Source organism: Nycticebus coucang, chromosome 8, assembly GCF_027406575.1.
Source record: "Nycticebus coucang isolate mNycCou1 chromosome 8, mNycCou1.pri, whole genome shotgun sequence".
NCBI lineage: Eukaryota > Metazoa > Chordata > Mammalia > Primates > Lorisidae > Nycticebus > Nycticebus coucang.
In genome coordinates, this window is record NC_069787.1 from 77,163,773 (window position 1) to 77,187,104 (window position 23,332).

At 42.4% G+C, this 23,332-nt stretch overlaps 1 protein-coding gene and 1 pseudogene across 1 annotated transcript; one reads left to right on the forward strand and one right to left on the reverse strand.

Moving 5' to 3' along the window:
• Positions 1–299: 299 nt before the first annotated feature.
• LOC128591370 (SWI/SNF-related matrix-associated actin-dependent regulator of chromatin subfamily E member 1-like) lies at positions 300–1,560 on the reverse strand (annotated as a pseudogene).
• A 3,129-nt stretch (positions 1,561–4,689) lies between these two features.
• Positions 4,690–7,416, forward strand: CCR4 (C-C motif chemokine receptor 4). The gene has a single exon (XM_053599853.1). The coding sequence runs from the start codon at positions 4,733–4,735 to the stop codon at positions 5,813–5,815; it is 1,083 nt and encodes a 360-aa protein (XP_053455828.1). The 5' UTR covers positions 4,690–4,732; the 3' UTR covers positions 5,816–7,416.
• Positions 7,417–23,332: the final 15,916 nt, after the last annotated feature.

The window sequence follows — 23,332 nt, forward strand, 5'->3', positions numbered from 1 at the left end:
GGAGGCTGAGACAAGAGAATCGCTTAGGCCCAAGAGTTTGAGGTTGCTGTGAGCTGTGATGCCACTGCACTCTACCCAGGGTGACATAGTAAGAATTCTGTCTCAAAAGAATAAAATTATGTTTTCATGTCATTTACATAAGATTGAGGGCATTTTAATCATTGAATCAAAGAATGTTGCTGTCTAACATCACCTGAGTGACTCACAGACACATACAAACTCGTATTTTTCTCTTCTTTTTTTTTTTTTAGACAGAGTCGTCTAAAAAAGTATTTAGAACACTTAAAACGAGGCAACATCTATTCCATTCCTGGTATGGGATCTGCTGGTGGCTCCTCCACAGAGGCACTGCTGCTCTCTGAGCCCGTGTTGCTGTCACTGGTTCCGTCCTCGGCCGTGCCGTCGGCCCCCTCCTGGCCACTCTCCTTGTCATCAGGAGTTGCTGTGCCCTCTTCACCATTCTGCTGGCTCTCTGTCGTTTCTTCAAGGTGAGTCTCCTCTGTCTCCATTGGAATATTCTCGTCGTCTTTCTTTTCCTCAGCTTTGCTAGCCACTTGCTCCTCCTCGGGGACGACACTGCCCTGACTGCCCGGCCTGCCTGGCAGCCTCCTTCTCGCCTCCTCCCGCTCCTCCTGCGGGCCTGCTCCTCTGCCTGTGCAATCTCCATATCCACTTCTGCCTTTAGACCGCACAACCTTTTAAGTTCATTGTTAAATGAATCTGTGCTTTCCAGAAATTTCTCTTCTTTTCTTGATGTCGTTCCTCTATTTGAAGAAGTTCAGCTTCTGGTTTTCGCCGATGACCATTAAAGACTGGACCTGCCGTTTGAGGACCAGCATCCTAGCTATTGTGACAACTGACCGAACGTCCAGCACCACAGTCTCGCTGAGGATTTCACTGATGAGGCGGTGGTTTCTCTGGAAACGGGCAGTGGCTATATGCTTCACTGAAAAGCCATCATCATAATCATCTGGATCTTCAGCAGGCTGAAAGCTCAAGTAAGGTTCTCCTTTCTCCATGTGAGACGGTCTCTGTCGATTTTCTTCCTCCAAAGCAGCTTCTGCACAACTTTTTGCATTTATGTAAGCAAGGTACCCGGGGGAATGATGATAGGCCTTCATAGATTCATTTTACTTTCTTTTTCCTCTTCATATTCGTTTAAATATTCTTGTTTCTCTTCATCAATGAGATCTCCCCACATGCCACCAATAATCTTGCCAATCTCCCACAACTTTAGGTCAGGGTTAGAAGCCTTTACTTTCCCCCAGACCTTTCTGCTGTACCTCATGTAGGGCATCAGCGGCTTATCTGGTGGCTTTGGGGGTTTTGAAATTGTAGTGCCAGAGGATGCTGTGACCCGGCTTTTGGTGCCCGGGTTCCCTCCCAGCCTGTAGTTGTTGGAGGCGAGATGACCGTATGGATTGTATCCCACAAACCCTGGTGCTGGGCATTTGTGTTGCAGGAGCTGGGGTGGGAGGTGGGGCATAAGATGGTCTTTTTGACATTTTGGAAGATTAAGTTCTCAGTTCCTTAAGAATGAATCTGAGACACTGAGGGCAGGAAAAGTGCCTGCAGCTCAGGCTTCGCTTCCCTTTGTCGGGCGCACGTGCCCCTCCTCTCGTCTCTATTTTTGAATATCCTTTTTCTTGACAGTCTCTGGCCTGTCTTCTCCCTGGGGCCTCCTCAGAGCCCACCGTGTGGAGAACGTTGCACATCTTGCCTCTGGACCCACTCAGTGGTCACTGCTGCACATGTAGCCGGTCAAAGGGAAATCTTCTGTAAGTTGAAAAGGTAACAAATAAAATTTAAAACATTAAAAACCTTCTTTTTAAAAACTGACTTCATTTTCTTCCATCTGGCAAGAGGCAAACTTTCCTGGCTTTCAGTTTGAGGAAATGAATGACTAAGAGTCGCTCGTTATCTGCTTCTTACTCTGTCAAAAAACCCCCACTTGAACTCAGCACAGATGGATGAGGCAGAGAGTGGTGCTCACAGGAAGCGACACATCCTTCAAAGGCACCTGTCCTTCTCAGCCCTGGGCTTCTTGAGCAAGCCTGGCACTGCCTCGTAGATCTTCCTCAGAGCTGTCTTCAGGAAAGCAAGGTAAGTGGGGACAGGATCATTTCCACACTGCTTTCTCTGTGTGTGGACATGAGGAAGCCCTGCACGCTGGCTGGTCACTGCCCAGCCCAGACACTCAGGTCCCTCACCAGTCTGGGGCTCATTGTTGACACCTACCTTGTAGCCCACAACACCCTCTACCTGTCCCCACACTTTCCAAGCCTCATCTGATAGGCATTCATATATATGGGGCTCTCCCCCTGCACACATCTGGCCTAATTCCACATGCCCCACATAAATATAATCTTCATCAAAAACACACACTTTTCTACCTCTTCCTTCTAGCAAGACTCCCAGGCCAAGACACACTACGCACACAGGGCTTACAGAATAATTCCAGACATTAACCACCTGTTTCTTGTTCGTTTATTCTCATGATAATTTCTTAATTCCTCAGCCTCATTTATTCCTTGAATTTTCACTGTTAAAATGGTGGAGAAAGACTAGAATTGTCTTGAACAAACTTTTTTTGGAGAGCCTGTGATACAACAGGTCTTCAGCATCCATTTACAGGAATAAGTCAAAATCTCTCTCTTGAGAAACACACGGTTTGGGTGTGTGGTGGTGAGCGTGGGGGGAGAGAGTAGATGTAAATTACTGAATGATACGAACAGAGTTTTTATAAGGAACGTTGGGAAGCCACAGAAGCATCAAGAAGGAAGCAAAGGGGGTGGCCTTGAGTCCGAGAGCAGCTCATTCCAGAATTGCTCCCATAAACATATGAGCATATGATGAACTTTAAGAAGGTTAACCTCCTCATCTACCATTTTTTTTTAATTTTTAAAATTTATTCTTATACTTTATTTATTTTAAGAGAGAGGGTATTGCTCTGTCACCCAAGGTAGAGTGCAGTGGCACAATCATAGCTCACTATCACCTTGAACTCCTGAGCTCAAGCAATTCTGCCTCAGCCTACTAAGTAGCAGGGACTATTGGCAGGTACCACCAGGTCTGGCTAATTAAAAAAAAATTTTTTTTATAGAGATGGGGGTCTTGCCACATTGTCCAGGCAGGTCTTGAATTCCTGGCCTCAAGGAATTCTTTTACCTCAGCCTCCTCAGGTGCTGGGATTCCAGGCATGAGCTGCGTGCCCAGCCTATCTGCCGATTAAGATAGGAAATACAGGTAGTTGTTTCCGGCTATGATGTGCCTTTTCCTGGTTTATCAGGCTCATTTGCACTCTAATAGGATTCTGTGCATAGAATTGCTCTCTATATCACGTTAGATGAAAAGACCAGAAAATTTTTTCAAATTCCCTAACTGATTATTGCAATTTTCTGAAAGGTCTTGAAAATGCACTTGCTGGATTAGTGTCAGATTGACCTGGGACCACTGGTTGCCACGCCTGGACAGCCAGGCACATGCCCTAGAGAAGAGACAGCAAGAGGCAGGGCTGTGCTGCGGCTGGCTTGCACCAGTGCCCAAGAATCGATTGGCATATATACTCAGGAATTTGGGGAGGCAGTTGGTAGCTTGGAATTGGCCATGGTGCAAGAATTTACATCACAGAAACCAGCAACTACTAAAAATCAGAGGTTTTTTTTTTTTTTTGTAGAGACAGACTCTCACTTTATGGCCCTCCATAGAGTGCCGTGGCCTCACACAGCTCACAGCAACCTCCAACTCCTGGGCTTAAGGCGATTCTCTTGCCTCAGCCTCCTGAGTAGCTGGGGACTACAGGCACCCACCACAACGCCCGGCTAAAAAATCAGAGCTTTTATCTGCCTGGCTCAGAGATCTGATTTTCCAGCACATCACTGGGACTTGGGGCTCAAATAGCAAGTTCTAAACACAACTGTGTGGTCTTTGGAAGTCACTTAACCTTTCTGATGACTAGGTCTTTCATGAGTCATCTAGACCAAGATGCTGGCTTGGCTTAGAGCATAAGATTTTTGTTGAGCAAGCGGATTGGATTAAATGCACAGTGCTGGTAAGCCTGCTTTGAAAAATACAAAATGCGAAGTATACAGGAGGTATTAAAATTTTTATAGAAAGGCAGGTGACCAAGCTGGTTTCATTCTAGCTGAATGAGATCACCTAAGGAGTTATTGACCTTTTGGAGTTACAATTTGGAGGGGACACAAGGAATAGCAAGGGAGCATGACCCCCAAGGGGATCACCAGTCCCACAATGTTGATCTTTAATTTTTTTTTTTTTAAATGTCAGAAAGGCCCTGGGTGCAGTACTGTTGGGAATATCACCTGATTTTGTCATCCCTGAAAGTGCTTTCAGTAAGCCCAAACTATAAAATATCTGTTAGAAACATCCTTGAAAAGGAAGTTTTACTACCCTCACTTTACAAATGAGAGAACTGAAGCTCCCAGCAGAGGGGGAGGACAACTGCTGAGTGGCAGGGCAGGCATTTGAAACAAATCTATGTGAGTCCAAAGCCAGAATTATTTCATGTGGGGTCCAAAAAGCCAGGGCCCTGTGAGGAATTGAGCCCCCTGGTCTTGCAAAGGATGTGTAATAATCTGCGGTGAGACAGGATGTAGCTTCATCTGCATTTAGCACGATTTCTTTTTGTTCTTACAGAAATCTTGTTTGCTCTTCTCCTCATTAGCTTCTTATCGGGCCCTGATCTGCCTTGAGGAGCCTGTGGAATTAAAAAATGAACTCCACGGATGTAGCAGACACCACGCCAGATGAAAGCATATACAGCAATTACTACCTGTATGAAAGCATGCCCAAACCTTGCACCAAAGAAGGTATCAAGGCCTTTGGGGTGCTCTTCCTGCCTCCACTCTACTCCTTGGTCTTTCTGTTTGGTCTGCTTGGAAACTCCGTGGTGGTTCTGGTCCTACTCAGATACAAGCGCCTCAGGTCCATGACTGACGTGTACCTGCTCAACCTTGCCATCTCGGATCTGCTCTTCGTATTTTCTCTCCCTTTCTGGGGCTACTATGCTGCGGACCAGTGGATTTTTGGACTAGGCCTGTGCAAGATTATTTCCTGGATGTACTTGGTGGGTTTTTATAGTGGCATATTCTTCATCATGCTCATGAGCATCGATAGATACCTGGCCATTGTGCACGCTGTGTTTTCCTTGAGAGCGAGGACCTTGACTTACGGGGTCATCACCAGTCTGGCTACATGGTCAGTGGCTGTATTTGCCTCTCTTCCTGGCCTTCTGTTCAGTACTTGTTATACTGAGCGAAACTATACCTACTGCAAAACCAAGTACTCTGTCAACTCCACGACGTGGAAGGTTCTGAGTTCCCTGGAGATCAACATTCTGGGACTGGTGATCCCCCTGGGGGTCATGCTCTTTTGCTACTCCACGATCATCAAGACCTTGCAGCACTGTAAGAACGAGAAGAAGAACAAGGCGGTGAAGATGATCTTTGCCGTGGTGGTCCTCTTCCTTGGGTTCTGGACGCCTTACAACATAGTGCTGTTCCTGGAGACCCTGGTGGAGCTGGAAGTCCTTCAGGACTGTACCTTTGAAAGATACCTGGACTATGCCATGCAGGCCACAGAAACCCTGGCTTTTGTTCACTGCTGCCTTAATCCAGTCATCTACTTTTTTCTGGGGGAGAAATTTCGCAAGTACATCATACAGCTCTTCAAAACCTGCAGGGGCCCTTTTGTACTCTGCCAATACTGCGGACTCCTCCAAATTTACCCTGCCGACACCCCCAGCTCATCTTACACGCAGTCCACTGTGGATCATGATCTCCACGATGCTCTGTAAAAAAGGAAAATGCAAATACAGCCAGTGAGCTTCCCGCGTGCAGAGCTTACTTGAAGTTGTATTTTAGTAAGAGATGCCTGAGCCAGTGTCAGGAAGAAGGCTTAACCTCCATGGTAAAGAGACCCACCCTGCAGTCAGCTTCTCCTCTCCCAGCAGACCAGCCCAGCCCAGCAAAGGACTGAACAGTCCTTCCTCGCACAGACTTGCCTGCAGGGATAAGTCAATCCGAGGAGAATTCTGGGCAGGGTTTCAATGAGGTTGTGGATAATGCTGCAAGAGAAAGACCATTCCCTTCTAACCAGAACTGACAGTGTTCTCCAGAGGGAATTGGAGAGCACAGACTGATGGAGTAAATTGCTATCTTCTGCCGTGGAAAATGGGCTCTGCAATCAATTTCTAGCTTTTGTGGAACAATACAGAAACTTTTGATATGCTGTCCTACTGTTTTTTCTGACATCTCTGGGGCATGTTATATTCCATGCAGTCAGAAGTATGTGGAAACAATCATGAAGTGAGGATCTGGGTAATTCTTTTATTGTAAAGGATTATTTGCTAACTGAAGCCAATTATTTTTGTGCTAATTAGAAGAGTAAGGATATGAAGACGTTAGTGTGCTTCGATTTCCAAACATGAATTACAAGACATTCAAAATCCTAACATAATTGCAAAAATTCAAACACAGTTTCCTTTGTGGACTTTTCTTTTTTTTCATACATTCAGGGTCTCACTCTGTCTCCTAGGCAAGAGTGCAGTGGCATCATCATAGCTCACTGCGACCTGATACTCCTGGGCACAAGTGATCCTCCTGCCTCAGCATCCCCAGTAACTAGGAGTACAGGAGCGCCCCACCATGCCTGGCTAATTTTTCTATTTTTTTGTAGCAATGGGGTCTCACTGTTGCTCAGGCTGGTCTTGATCTTTGGCCTCAAGTAAATCCTCCCATGTCTGTTTCCCAAAGTGTTGGGATTACAGGTACAAACCACTGCATCTGACTCTGTTTTGTTTTAAATATAACAGATGAAAATTCAAATTTTAAAAATAACACATAGCCCAAGAATACATTTGTTTGGGATCTTTTGCTTGTTTATAAATAGTGCCTTCAAAATTAAAAATAAGGAGGATTAGTAAAGTATAACAATACTTCCTTAATCATTTTGAAGCGCCTGCCATCAATTGAGGTAAGACTAATCAACTAAAAGTTCTTGCTGATGTGGTAAAAAAAAAAAAATAGCTGTTAAACAAATATGAAATTCTGAAGAATGTCATCTCTCTTAAAATATTGGCCCTGTCCTTGTTGTTTAACTTTCGGGTGACTCAAAAGCTTGGTCAGCCATTTCTTACAAATTATTTTACTCATCTCAATCATTTATACCACTAAGATCAATTGCTATCTCTGCCCTTACGGCTGTCATTAGAATTAAGCAAAGATGTCAACAAGATCTGGGAGACCTCTAATTCCTCCCAAAACAAAAACGTATCTCACAAGCGATTTACTGAGTTAACCAGTTTCAAATGCTTCAGTTATATTCACACCTTATTGCATGCTCTATCTACATTTATGAAGAATGCATTTCCAGAAAATTTTACTTTCATAAAAGTGTTTTAAGAGGGCAAGCTGTGTTGCCTTTATAGAAAATAAAGCAAAGTAAATTTGTCTGCAGCCCCACAGAGCCTCCTTTCCTGATCCTGTTTGTGTCTGATCTGATGTGGGTGGGAATCAGAGCTGCTGATGTGCGTGTCACCCCCTCACAGCCTGCCCAGAGTGAGACCTCCACCTCCACTTGGGTGGGAAAGGAGTTCTGCCTGCTGCAGTGCACTTGGAGATCAGAGTGGATCTTATCCAGGCAGTGTTTCCTTAGAAGACCTCTGAGGGGTTGCTAGGATCTGCCAAATCCTACTGCGCATTCCTCAGTGAGCCTGAGTACACTACTAGCCTCTCTTAGCCTCAGTTTCCTCCTCTGTAAACTGGAATCTACTTCAGAGTGATGGAAAAAATGAATGATTAATGCAAAGCACCTCTGTTCCTAGGTCAGAATAAAGCATGGTTTTGGATCTGCCCAGCCAGGGGTTGCCTCCCTTTTCCTGATGGAGCTTATAATTTTATTCATTGAGTCACAAAAACTTTAGGGCACCAAAAAGACAAGCTGGCCAGAGGGGTTTTAGTGTCCTTTCATTTCCCATCACTTTCAATACTAAGCAACTAGGAGGCGTCCGCCTTCCTCCTTCATCTCAAGTTGCTCAGCGCTCCCCTTGCTCCAAAGTTGGGGGGCAGGCAGGTAAGTATTCCTTTAGGATAAGAATTTAGAACCTCTAGTGACATTCAAACATAACTCCCAGAATACAGAAAACAAAGTTTCTTTCAATTCAGTAACAGAACTATAGAAAGCAAGCCAGCATGATTTCCACACAAAGGTGGGTTTAACTGTAAATATTCAGACATTAGATTTACCCGTCCTTGTTACAACATGCTTAGCTTCTGGGAACCACAGATGAGGTGTAATTTGCTTAAGAACAATAGAAATGTGTTTGCTTTTGGGCTGATGTACGTGTTTTGGAACTAGATAGAGTGATGACTGCACAGCATTGTGAACTGTACTGAATGCCACTAATTGCACATTATAAAATGGTTACATTTATATTATGCAAATTTTATCTAGATAATAAAAAAATAATTGGAACTAGCTCAGCCAATATCTGTCCCATAGTAGGCACTCAAATTCTAGTGAATAAATTAATTTCATCTGTTTCCCCTGAGAAAAAACAATATAGGGTGAAGCCAAAGGCTCTTCAGACTTTCAGAAAAATTTTATGCAAGAAACTCTACTAACAATTTGGAACTATTTGATGCAATTAATTCCTATCTGTTGAATGCCTATTTTGTACCAAGCAGAATATTAGGTTACAGAGTGAATAAAAGGATAAAGCATTGAGTTCTGCATTCACAGAAATTACAATCTGATAAGGGAAAACACAAACCAAGATTATAATGCAAGCAAGAAAATATGGTAAAGGATTATTTGGGACTCCAGAAGAAGGAGAAATGGATTTGATTTCAAATTGTCCTAATACAATTAGTTTTGTTTTTTTTTTTTTTTGAGACTGAATCTTACTCTGTCATGCTGGGTAGAATGGTGTGGACTTATCGTAGCTCACAGCAATCTCAAACTCCTGGGTTCAGGGCCAGGTGCGGAGGCTCATGCCTGTAATCCTAGCACTTTGGGAGGCTGAGGCAGATGGATCACCTGAGCTCAGGAGTTCGAGACCAGCCTGAGCAAGAGCAGACCCCATTTCTAAAAATTAGACAGGTATTGTGACAGGCGCCTGTAGTTCCAGCTACTTGGGAGGCTGAGACAAGAGGATTGCTTGAGCCCGAGTTTGAGGTTGCTGTGAGCTATGATACCATAGCACTCTACCAAGGGCAACCTTGGTAGACTTTTTTCAAAGTAAAATTCTACCAAAGTCTTGGTAGACTCTGTCTCAAAAAAAAAAAAAACAAAAAACCAAACAAAAAAACCCTCCTGGGTTCAAGCAACCCTCTTGTCTCAGCCTCTGAAGTAGCTGAAACTACAGGTGCCCCCACAATGCCCGGATAATTTTTAGTAGAAACAGGGTCTCACTCTTGCTCAGGCTATTCTTGAACTCCTGAGCTGAAGCAATCCACCCCCCTACCCTCCCAAAATGCTAGGATTGCAGGCGTGAGTCTCCACACCTCACCTACAGTTAGCTTTCAAAGTAGACCTTGTAGGAGAAGCAAGATTTTGACAGATGAAAGGGAGGAAGGACTTTCTAGGCTGATGAAATAGCAAATGAAAAGCAAAGGTGGTATCAAGGGAGCCCTGCGTATTCAGAGAGTGATGAGTAGGGTTTTTGGTAGTTCAAGTGAATACGTGGGAGTGGAGGAGCGGAGCAAAGTAGAGAAAGATGACACCAAAGAAAAATTATGATGAGTCAGCTACCCTGGGCTTGAGGAGACTGTGGGGTGCTGTGGGGCGCTGGCCACATACCCACCTGCGCAGGGCTGAAGCGTTTGCTCTACCAGCCAGTTATGGGTGTTGGCTGATGGCTCTCCGCTGGCCTCCGGTCAGAATCGTCCTCCCTGCGGGCAGCTCATAATGACTGAGTAAAGGGATCCAAGCACTTTCCCCCTGGCTTAGATCTGGGGCAACTCTAAGGGCCATTGCTACTCCAGAGCTCCCAGGTCAGCGGAGGCCTCAAATGCAACTACATTGGGGTTTACTTTTTCCTCCTGCCCCGTCCTGCTTCCTTTAAGTTAGGGAAGGAAGTCCCTACCTGATTGTAGGAGGACTTTTTTTGCTTATCTGTGGTGTTGGATATCACGAAAAGTATGCATGGACCTTTTTTTGCTGATTATCTTTTGTTAGTGTTTGTGTATCTAATGTGTGGCCCAGGACAATGCTTATTCCAATGTGTGATAGAGATGAAAAAAGGTTGGACACCCTTGTGTTAAGCCCTTACAGGCGCTCTTATTGAAATCTTTTGCAGTCTAATCTCAGGGTCTCCTGGTCTGGTTCTGGGAATTCCAATCTACAATAACAGGGACTTTCTGGTCACTCTGGAGTCTGGACACTAGTGAGCACCTAACATAAACAGAAACTGACCCAGATGTGGGAAAATGGGGAGGTATAGTCTTGGAGTCAGGGATGTCCTTCATTCACTGCCCCCTCACCATCAACCCCATCTGACTTTTGGCACTTCCTCTCCTTCAGTTTCTCCTTGGCCCCAATAATTTACCTACCTCAAGCCCTGAGGCATCTTCCCTTATGCCACTTCATTGCTGTTATTGTCATGGCCCCTCTGTACCCTTGGCCATCCCACAAATACCTGACTCCTACCCTGTTTCCCTGAAAATAAGACAGTGTCTTATTTTAAGGTGTGCTCCCAAAGATGCGCTAGGTCTTATTTTCAGGGGACGTCTTATCTTTCCTGTAAGTAGGTCTTATTTTCGGAGGATGTCTTATTTTCGGGGAAACAGGGTAGATCCTGTACTGGCCAGTTGACTGTCCACTCCATCTCCATCTCCAACCTTTCTCTGCTCAAATGAACCAGATACAAGCTCTATCCTTTTTTTCTTTTTCCTTTTTTCCTCACCCTGTCCTCTGGGTGGGAATGAAGTGGAACAATTATAATTCACCATAGCCTCAAACTCCTGGACTCAAGTGATCCTCAGCTGTAGCTATGATTATAGGTCATTTTTTGTGGTCATAATACTTTACTCCTTAAAAGATTAAAATGGTTCCAAATTCCCCTTCTTTTTAAAATTTCAGATTACTATGGGGGTATAAATGTGTGGTTATACTGCTCGGGTCGGGGTTCTGAGTGTGCTCAGACCCAGTATAGTGTTCACTGTACCTGTTAGGTCTGATTTCCCCCAACCCTTCCTCTCCCCCCTCCACCTGCTTGATTTCCATTGAGTTTTACTGCCATTTGTGCACATGAGTGATGATTGGTTACTCCCAAGTTGATAGTGGTATTTGTTTTTCCATTCTTTGGGTATTTCACTTAGGATAATGGTCTCTAGTTCCATCCAAATTGGTGCAAAGGGATTAGGCCATCTTTCTTCATGGCTAAGTAGTATTCCATGGTGTATATATATTAAATTTTGTTAATCCATTCATGAATTGATGGGACTTGAGTTGCTTCCACATCTTTGTGATTGTGAATTGTGCACTGCTATAAACATTTGACTGCAATTATCTTTTTGATAAAATGATTTTTTTTTAAAGGACAGTCTTGCTTTGTCAACCTCAGTAGAGTGCTGTGGCATCATAGCTCACAGCAACCTCCAGCTCTTGGGCTAAGGCGATTCTCTTGCCTCAGTCTCCTGAGTAGCTGGGACTACAGGAGCCCACCACAACACCCGGCTATTTTTTGTTGCAGTTTGGCCGGGGCTGAACCTGCCACCTTTGGTATATGGGTCGGCACCCTACTCACTGAGCCACAGGCACCGCACTGATAAAATGATTTATTGCTCTTGAATAAATAACTAGTAATGAGATTGCTGGATTCAATAGTAGATATACTTTCAGTTCTTTGAGGAATCTCTGTACTCTTTTCCATAGAGGTTGTACTAGTTTTCTGTCTCACCAACAGCATATAAGTATTCTTTTCTTTTCTTTTTTTCTTGCCAAGTGCTGGGATTACAGGCATAAACCATAACACCTAGCTGCAAATCTTTTTTTCTTTTTTTTGACAGAGTCTCACTTTGTTGCCCTCAGTAGAGTATTGTGGCATCATCGCTCACAGTGACCTCAAACTCTTGGGTTTCAGTGATTCTCTTGCCTCAGCCTCCCAAGCAGCTGAGACTATAGGCGCCTATCACAATGCCCAGCTATTTGTTGTTGTTGTAGTTGTTGTTGTTTGGCAGGCCGGGGCCAAGTTTGAACCCACCAGCCTTGGTGTATGTGGCAGGTGCCCTGGCCACTGAGCTATAGGCTCTGGGCCAAGTGTTCCTTTCTTTCTGTATCCACACTAGCATCTATTGTTCTGGGACTTTTTTGATGAAAGCCATTCTCACTGGGGTTAGGTAATATCTTGCTGTAGTTCTGATTTGCATTTCTCTGATGATTAGTGACATTAAGCATTTTAAACATGTTTATTGTCCATCAGACTATCTTCTTTGAAAGGCTTTTGTTCATGTCTTTTGCCTACTTGTTTTTTTTTGTGGTTTTTGGCCGGGGCTGGGTTTGAACCTACCACCTCTGGTATATGGGGCCAGTGCCCTACTCCATTGAGCCACAGACGCCACCCTTTTGCTCACTTTTTAATAGGGTTGTTTGACTTTTTTATTTTTTATTTTTATTTTTTGATACAGAGTCTCACTATTTAGCTTTGGGTAGAGTGCTGCGGTGTCACAGCTCACAGCAACCTCAAGCTCTTGGGCTTAAGCGATTCTCTTGTCTCAGCCTCCTGAGTAGCTGGGACTACAGGTGCCCACCACAATGCCTGGCTATTTTTTGGTTGGAGTTGTCATTGTTGTTTGGGAGACCCAGGCCGGGTTCGAACCCGCCAGCTCTAGTGTATATGGCACCCTAGCCGCTGAGCTATAGGCACTGAGCCTGACTTTTTTCTTGTTGATTTGCTTGAGCTCTTTGTAGATTTGAGTTATCAAATTCCCCTTTCAGAAAATCAGAAATCCACTAAGTGCCTTCACATATTGAAACTAACTTCAGCCTCTTCTAAAAGTAGATGAGGTTGATTATATTACTCCAAGAAATTAAGGTTCAGGGGAAACAATAGTCTAATCATGAATTAGATTAACTCCACCAAAAATATCTGCCACCTAATTGTCTAGTAAAATGCCTAGCACAAAGCAGTTGCTCAATTATTTTTTACTGAATGAGTAAATTTCCTTATCTCTTAATCAAGTACTATACACTAGTCATTCAAGTTTCTATTTAACTGTACAAAGTTCGCTAGTTCTATCTCCAAAATTCCTGTTGTCTTTTTTCTTTTCTTTTCTCTTCTTTTTTTGTTTTTAGACAGAGTCTCACTCTGTCACCCTGGGTAGAGTGCCATGGTGTCATAGCTCACAGGAACATGAAACTCTTGGGCTTAAGCGATCCTCTTGCCTCAGCCTCCCCACTAGCTGGGACTACAGGTGCCCACCACAATGCCTGGCTATTTTTTCCATTTTTAGTAGATATAGGGTCTTGCTGTTGCTCAAGCAGGTATTGAACTTCTGGGCTCAAGCAATCCACCCATCTTGGCCTCCCAGAGTACTAGGATTACAGGCATGAGCCGCCATGCCCGGCCTCCCGTTGTGTTTCTAATAAGACTTCATATGACTAAGTTCAAAGATTGAATTGTTCCAGAACAGTGGTGGGCTTTGGGTCAAAAATTACTTCATTAAGACTTTTGTTATGAACATCAATGCAAAAGTCTGTATTGCACCCTCTCTGGAAATTGTAAAAGAACAGGAAGAAAAATGAATTAAAACCCCACAAACTCCATTGTAACTTTGGAGAAAGACATACTTTTCACACTCTGAAATATAGGTAAGGTCTGCCCAGAGCAGCTGAGATAAGGCAAAAACTATGGGGAAAAGGTGACGAGAAGAACAGTGAGGGGGTGCAGCAGAGACAGACATCAGAAGCATGCCAAAGACATCTCCTGAGAGGAGGGCACTACGTGGTGCAGGAACAGAGCCGACCAGGACTTGGGTCAGGAGGCCTCCCACTTCCAGCTTGATTCGAAGAAGCAGAGGAGGCAAGTTTGCCATATTGCAAACTTGGGGGCAGCAGTCTGTCTCTGTGACAGCAGAAGAGAGCCAAGCGCTGTGAAAACAGCAGGCCTGGAAAGTCACCGCCCACTGCCTCCTCCCAGGGACAAACGCAGACGTAGGTATCAAACACTTCAAAGATAAGCACGCAGAAAAATAACATGATTTACTATAATCAAGATAGAAATACTATGAAAATATAAATATTTCATTGCATGACAAAATATATCTATCCCCGCTCCAAATGCCCCATGGAGCACCCCACAGGCATTCCAACTAAAAACAGCAAAGAAGCAGACTGCTTGCTAGCTCCACTTGTGTGTAGTATGGCGCTGGAGGGACTAGCTCCATGCTATAAGGGGAATAAAGTAGAGGTCTAGAAACCGGAACAGGAGAACTGTCTACAAAACACCTGGCCAGTACCCTTCAAAACTGTGAAGTCGTCAAAATACAAGGAAAGTCTGAGAAGCTGTCACAGCCAAGAAGAGTGTGAAGAGACGAGAAAGCTAAATGTGATCAGTTCTGATAAAGAAAAAGGACATTTAGGGGAAATTGGATGTGGGGTGTATAGGAACTTTCTTTTCTCTTTTTTTTTTTTTTTTATTGAGACAGAGTTTCACTTTGTCACCCTTAGGTAGAGTGCTGTGGTGTCACAGCTCACAACAACCTCAAACTCCTGGGCTCAAGTGATTCTCTTGCCTTAGCCTCCCAAGTAGCTGGGACTACAGGGTATAGGACCTTTCTGTACTATCTTTACCAGTTTTCTGTAAATCTAAAACTGTTTTAAAATATAAAATTTATCTTAAAAACTGGAAAGGGATAGTATCTCTAGTTGCAATGATACTATTGAATAATAGGAAAACCCAAGAGAATCACCTGAAAAACTATTAAAATAAGCAATAAGATAATTAAGCAAGTTAATAAGGGAAGATGTTAATACACTAAACTCAATGACATTAATAACAATCAGATGATTTGGTGGGAAAACAGACCTACATTATGAAATAGAACAGAAATAAATCTTAATTAAAATGCCTATTATCTGTACATATATTGTATATAATATGAAAAAGGTGCAAAACATATGGGAAAGAAAACACTTTAAAACACTATTGGAGGACTGGGACAGAAAGCCTTGTACAAGGATCAATGTTATAAAAACACCAGTTCCTAGGCCGGGCAAGATGGCTCACACCTGTAATCCTAGCACTCTGGGAGGCTGAGGCAGGTGGACTGCCTGAGCTTCCAGGTTCCAGACCAGCCTGAGCCAGAGCGAGACCTTGTCTCTAAATAATTGCTGGACATTGTGGTGGGTGCCTGTAGTCCCAGCTACTCGGGAGGCTGAGGCAAGAGGATCACTTGAATCTAAGAGTTTGAGGTTGCTGTGAGCTATGACGCCACAGCACTCATCCAAGGGCAACAAAGTGAGACTCTGTCTCCAAAAACAAAAAACAAAAACGCCAGTTCCTTTAAGTTAAATTACTATTATTATTTTTTGAGATGGAGTTTCACTTTGTTGCCTGGGCTAGTGTGCAGTAGTGTCATCCTAGCTCACTCTGACCTCAAACTCCTGGGCTCAAGCAATCCTCCTGCTTTAGCCTTCTGAGTAGCTGGCACTACAAGTGCATGCTCCACGCCAGGCTAGGTTTTGTACCTTTTTTCCCTCTATTGCCCAGGCTGGTCTCAAACTCCTGACTTGCAGAAATCCTCATGCCTTGCCTCCCAAACTGCTAAGAATACAGGAGGGAGCCATCTTGACCAGCCCCTTTTAAGTTAAATTTTTAAATTGGATGTTATTCTTTAAGATGTATCAATATTTTTGTAAGCAACATAAGCAAATTTAAAAGCTCATGTAATACTGCAAAAGCAGTTTTGAGAGGAAAATTCATCGCTTTAGACGCCTACATTTGAAAAACAGAAAGAGAGCACATCAACAATCTCACAAGAGATCTTATGGAATTGGAAAAAGAAGAACAATCTAAGCCTAAACTCAGTAGAAGAAAAGAAATATCCAAAATCAAATCAGAGATCAATGAAATTGAAAACGAAAGAATCATTCAGAAAATTAATGAATCAAGGAGTTGGTTTTTTTGAAAAAATAAATAAAATAGATAAACCATTGGCCAGACTAACGAGAAATAGAAAAGTAAAATCTCTAGTAACCTCAATCAGAAATGATAAAGGGGAAATAACAACTGATCCCACAGAGATACAAGAGATCATCTCTGAATACTACCAGAAACTCTATGCCCAGCTATTTGATAATGTGAAGGAAATGGATCAATATTTGGAATCACACCCTCTCCCTAGACTTACCCAGGAAGAAATAGAGCTCCTGAACAGACCAATTTCAAGCACTGAGATTAAAGAAACGATAAAAAATCTTCAAACCAAAAAATGCGCTGGTCCAGATGGCTTCACACCAGAATTCTATCAAACCTTCAAGGAAGAGCTTATTCCTGTACTGCAGAAATTATTCCAAAAAATTGAGGAGGAAGGAATCTTCCCCAACACATTCTATGAAGCAAACATCACCCTGATACCAAAACCAGGAAAAGACCCAAACAAAAAGGAGAATTTCAGACCAATCTCACTCATGAATATAGATGCGAAAATTCTCAACAAAATCCTAGCCAATAGATTACAGCTTATCATCAAAAAAGTCATTCATCATGATCAAGTAGGCTTCATACCAGGGATGCAAGGCTGGTTTAACATACGCAAGTCCATAAATGTTATCCACCATATTAACGGAGGCAAAAATAAAGATCACATGATCCTCTCAATAGATGCAGAAAAAGCATTTGATAAAATTCAGCATCCTTTTCTAATTAGAACACTGAAGAGTATAGGCATAGGTGGCACATTTCTAAAACTGATTGAAGCTATCTATGACAAACCCACAGCCAATATTTTACTGAATGGAGTAAAACTGAAAGCTTTCCCTCTTAGAACTGGAACCAGACAAGGTTGTCCTCTGTCACCTTTACTATTCAACATAGTGCTGGAAGTTCTAGCCAATACAATTAGGCAAGACAAGGAAATAAAGGGAATCCAAATGGGAGCAGAGGAGGTCAAACTCTCCCTTTTTGCTGACGACATGATCTTATACTTAGAGAACCCCAAAGACTCAACCATAAGACTCCTAGAAGTCATCAAAAAATATAGTAATGTTTCAGGATATAAAATCAATGTCCACAAGTCAGTAGCTTTTGTATACGCCAATAACAGTGAAGATGAGAAGCTAATTAAGGACACAACTCCCTTCACCATAGTTTCAAAGAAAATGAAATACCTAGGAATATACCTAATGAAGGAGGTGAAGGACCTCTGTAAAGAAAACTATTAAATCCTCAGAAAGGAAATAGCAGAGGACATTAACAAATGGAAGAACATACCATGCTCATGGACGGGAAGAATCAACATTGTTAAAATGTCTATACTTCCCAAAGCAATCTACTTATTCAATGCCATTCCTATCAAAATACCAACATCGTACTTTCAAGATTTGGAGAAAATGATTCTGCGTTTTTTATGGAACCAGAAAAAAACCCGTATAGCTAAGGCAGTTCTTAGTAATAAAAATAAAGCTGGGGGCATCAGCATACCAGATTTTAGTCTGTACTACAAAGCCATAGTGGTCAAGACAACATGGTCTGGCACAAAAACAGAGACATAGACACTTGGAATAGAATTGAAAACCAAGAAATGAAACTGACATCTTACAACCACCTAATCTTCGATAAACCAAACAAGAACATACCTTGGGGGAAAGACTCCCTGTTCAATAAATGGTGTTGGGAGAACTGGATGTCTACATGTAAAAGACTGAAACTGGACCCACACCTTTCTCCACTCACAAAAATTGATTCAAGATGGATAAATGACTTAAATTTAAGGCATGAAACAATAAAAATCCTCAAAGAAAGCATAGGAAAAACACTGGAAGATATTGGCCTGGGGGAAGACTTCATGAAGAAGACTGCCATGGCAATTGCAACAACAACAAAAATAAACAAATGGGACTTCATTAAACTGAAAAGCTTCTGTACAGCTAAGGAGACAACAACCAAAGCAAAGAGACAACCTACACAATGGGAAAGGATATTTGCATATTTTCAATCAGACAAAAGCTTGATAACTAGGATCTATAGAGAACTCAAATTAATCCACATGAAAAAAGCCAACAATCCCATATATCAATGGGCAAGAGACATGAATAGAACCTTCTCTAAAGATGACAGACGAATGGCTAACAAACATGAAAAAATGTTCATCATCTCTATATAGTAGAGAAATGCAAATCAAAACAACCCTGAGATATCATCTAACCCCAGTGAGAATGGCCCACATCACAAAATCTCAAAACTGCAGATGCTGGCATGGATGTGGAGAGAAGGGAACACTTTTACACTGCTGGTGGGACTGCAAACTAGTACAACCTTTCTGGAAGGAAGTATGGAGAAACCTCAAAGCACTCAAGCTAGACCTCCCATTTGATCCTGCAATCCCATTACTGGGCATCTACCCAGAAGGAAAAAAATCCTTTTATCATAAGGACACTTGTACTAGACTGTTTATTGCAGCTCAATTTACAATTGCCAAAATGTGGAAACAGCCTAAATGCCCACCAACCCAGGAATGGATTAACAAGCTGTGGTATATGTATACCATGAAATACCATTCAGCTATTAAAAAAATGGAGACTTTACATCCTTTGTATTAACCTGGATGGACGTGGAAGACATTATTCTTAGTAAAGCATCACAAGAATGGAGAAGTATGAATCCTATGTACTCAATCTTGATATGAGGACAATTAATGACAATTAAGGTTATGGAGGAGGAGGAAAAGCAGAAAGAGGGACGGAGGGAGGGGGTGGGGCCTGGGTGTGTGTTACACTTTATGGGGGCAAGACATGATTGCAAGAGGGACTTTACCTAACAATTGCAATCAGTGTAACCTGGCTTATTGTACCCTCAAGGAATCCCCAACAATAAAAAAAAAAAAAAAAAAAAAGCTCATGTAAAAAAAGAATAGTTAGGATCACTCTGAAAAAGGAAAAGAATGACAATACATACAGTATAAATTAATATGTATGTTAAATTAATGAGCTAATTAAAATATAAGGCAATGGTGCAGAAAGGTGAGTGGAACAGAATAGGAAAATCTAGTACTAGATCAACATACACATGGGAATTTAGCACTTTTTTCTTTTTTTTTTCTGAGACAGAGCCTCAAGCTGTCACCCTGGGTAGAGTACTGCGGCATCACAGCTCAACAGCAACCTCCAAATCCTGGACTCAAGCGATTCTCCTGCCTCTGCTTCCCAACTAGCTGGACTGCTGGTGCCCGCCACAACGCCCAGCTATTTTTCAGTTGCAGTCGTTATTGTTGTTTGGCGGGCCCAGGCTGGATTCGAACCCGCCAGCTCAGGTGTATGTGGCTGGCGCCTTGGCTGCTTGAGCCACAGGCGCCGGGCCAGAATTTAGCACATATTAAAGATGGCGTTTTAAATCAAAGGGGAATGCAGTGCACTATTTATTGAGAAGTGGACTGTCATCTGGGCAAAAAATTTAAGCTTGATTCATGTCAAAAGTTAAATTCCAAACACACAAAAATGTAAATGTAAAACCTGGATCAATAAGTGTTCTAAAATAAAACAGAAATTTTTTTTCATAATTTTAGCATGAGGCAAGGCATTTGTAAAAATAAGTCAAAATTCAGAATCCATAAAGGAAAAGATTCATAGTTTCAACCACGCGAATATAAAAATGCATGTGACTGAAACAGTCACAAAGGAAAAATAAAAAGACAAATGACGGGCGGCGCCTGTGGCTCAGTGAGCAGGGCGCCGGCCCCATATATCGAGGGTGGCGGGTTCAAACCCAGCCCCGGCTGAACTGCAACCAAAAAAATAGCCGGGCATTGTGACAGGCGCCTGTAATCCCAGCTGCTCGGGTAATCCCAGCTGCTCGGGAGGCTGAGGCAGGAGAATTGTGGAAGCCCAAGAGCTAGAGGTTGCTGTGAGTCCTGTGACATTATGGCACTCTTCTGAAGGCGGTAAAGTGAGACTCTGTCTCTACAAAACAAAAAAAAAGACAAATGACAAATGAGGAAATAATTATATGCAATTGAATTTTTTCCTAATTGCTAAGTGGATGTTTGTTAGGTTATTCTTGGTACTTTTCTATAAAGTTGAAATGCCTAATAATAAATAAATTAATGTATGCTATTAATTTATGGAATATGATGCCATTAAAAAGAATAACTCTCTGCTGTATACCTACTACTGTGCATAGATGTCCACAATATATTAAGTGCACTTAAAAAACATGGAAGGGATGAGAGCAGTGGCTCTCGCCTGTAATCCTAGCACTCTGGGAGGTTGAGGCAGGTGGATTGCTTGAGCTCAGGAGTTTGAGATGAGCCTGAGCAAGAGTGAGACCTTGTCTCTACTAAAAATAGTAAAACAAGCTGGGGGTTGTAGTGGGTACCTGTAGTCCCAGCTGCTCAGGAGGCTGAGGCAGGAGGATTGAGCCCAAGAGTTTGAGGGTGCTGTGAGCTAAGATGCCACAGCACTCAACCCCAGGTGACAGAGTGAAACTGTCTCAAAAAAATAAAAAAAATAAAAAAATAAAAGGAAGGATAGCCCCAAATGGTTAGAGGAAAGAGTTATTCTTCATACTTTCTAAAGCTTCTTTCTTTATTTAAACAAAGGTTCTTAATCTGCCAGAACAATAGAGATATTTCCATTTTATTTCTTTTTTCTTTTCCTTTTTTTTTTGAGATAGAGTCTCACTATGTTGCCTCAGTAGAGTGCTGTGATGTCGCAGCTCACAGCAACCTCAAACTCTTGGGCTTAAGTGATTCTCTTGCCTCAGCCTCCAGTTAGGACTACAGGTGCTCACCACAACGCCTGGCTATTTTTTTTTGTTGCAGTTGTCATTTTTGTTTAGCAAGCCTAGGCTGGGTTCAAACCCGCCAGCCTCGGTGTATGTGACTGGTGCCCTAACCACTGTGCTACAGGCGCTGAGCCAGATATTTCCATTTTAGAAAAAAAAAAGATGGAGAAGTTTATGATAATGGAGAGCCACACAGAGATATATTCTAGAATACAGGGCTCCCAGGAGAGTTGAGCATGTAAGTTGAGCATCCTGACACGACCCCTGCCCTCAGAGATGTGCAGTGCTTTGAGGATGACGCTGACATCAGTCCTGGGGATGGGTAGCAGAGTTTACGTGTGAGACGGGTACAAGATAGCACATTGGAGCCTGCAGAATGCTTGCCTTGTTTTGATCATACATGAGGTAAACCGAGATCGTCATCGGAGGCCGGCAGGAAGGAAACAGATCTCACCAAGACTAGACTGTACAACCACCTCCTAATTTTATTGATGTCATAATAAAAACATCACATGCAAATAAAGTAAACAATGGTTCGTGGAGTATTGTGGGGTCTAGCTGGGCTCATCCTGGGAAGTTTGAGAGAGTTTGTTCAGTGGACAAAAGGTGAGTTTATAAGGGAATGGATCTAAGTTGTAAATATAAGTATTGTCCCTAATCCAAGTCCTTTTTTTTTCTTCCCCACATAGTCTCACTCACCTCCCCTGTGTAGAGTGTGGTGGCATCATAGCTCATAGCAACCTCAAACTCTAGGGATCAAGAAATCCTCTTGCTCATCCTCCCAGGTAGCTGGGACTATATGTGCCTGCCACATCACCTGGCTAGTTTTTTATTTTTAGTAGAGATGGCATCTCACTCTTGCTCAGGCTGGTCTCAAACTCCTGAGTTCAAGTAATCTACCTGCCTCAGCCTCCTAATGTGCTAGGATGATAGGCGTGAGCTACCTAATCTGAGTCTTTAATAATTTCTTGAAGGTTGCAGACCTGTTGAGTCTACCACTAATAAGTCTTCCAATTAAGATACGGTAAAAAGTTCACAATTTGGGGGTCTTCTGTTTTCCAAAACTCTTTGAAATATAGTAGGTAATATATAGTAAGAGAAATCTAAAAGATAGCTGGGTAAAAAAAGTCACTTTTTGTTGGAAAACTGACAATTCTTTGTAAATTTACATGCATATTCTGTGAGTTCTATATCTAGATACTGACCTGAGAGAAATGAAATCTGTAGTCCATCAAATGACCTGTTCAAGAATATTTGTGACATCCAACATAATAGTGAAAAATGCAATGCTTTCCCCTAAGATCAGAGACAAGACTAGGATGTCTGGTCTTTCATTTCTATTCATATTGTACTAGGAGTTCTTGTTAGGGGAAATAGGCAAGAAAAAGAAAAGGCATTGAGCTTGGAAAGGAAAAAGCAAAACTATATCTTTTTGTGGATGACATGATCTTGTATGTAGGGAATTCTAAGGAATAAACCAAAAGACTATTAGGGATAATAAGCAAGTCCAGCAGGTTGCATGATACAAGATCAATATACAAAAGTCCAGTGCATTTCTTTACACTAGCTATGAGTAATCTCAAAATGAAAATAAGAAAATAATTCTGGCCAGGCAGGGTGGCTCACACCTGTGGTCCTAGCACTTTGGGAGGCTGAGGCAGGTGGATCACCTGAACTCATGAGTTCGGGACCTGCCTGAGTCAGAGCAAGACCCCATGTTTAGAAGTCTGAGTCCTTAATAATTTCTTAATGTTGTGGGTTTTGTGGCAGGTGCCTGTAGTCCCAGCTTCTTGGGAGGCTGAGGCAAGAAAATCACTTGAGCCCAAGAGTTTGAGGTTGCTGTGAGCTATGACACCACAGCTCGAGGGCAACAAAGTGAGACTCTGTCTCCAAAAAAAAAAGAAAAAAGAATTCTGTTTATAATAATATCAAAAAGTAAGGTACTTAGGAATAAATTTAAGAAGTACACAACTTATACAGTGAAACTAGAAAACATCATGGAAATAAATTAAAGATGATCTAAATAAGTGGAAAGGCAATCCATGATTTTTGACTGGAAGACTTAATATTGTTAAGATGGCAATATTGCACTTTCCAACTTGACCTATAATTAAATGTAATCCTTATCGAAATTCCAGCTGAACTTCTAAAGAAATCGACAACCAGATCCATATTTCATATGCAAAAAGAAAGTGATCCAGAGGGCTAAAACAATCTAGAAATGAAAAAACTATGTTGGGCTTGGCACCCATAGCACAGTGGTTACAGTGCCAGCCACATATGCTGAGGCTGGTGGGTTTGAACCCAGCCTGGACCAGCTAAACAATAATGACAACTGCAACAAAAAATAGCCGGGCGTTGTGGCCGGCGCCT

What these genes read in the sequence shown, in the direction of transcription:
- CCR4 (XM_053599853.1), top strand. Translation starts at nt 4,733, where the DNA reads ATGAACTCCACGGATGTAGCAGACACCACGCCAGATGAAAGCATATAC.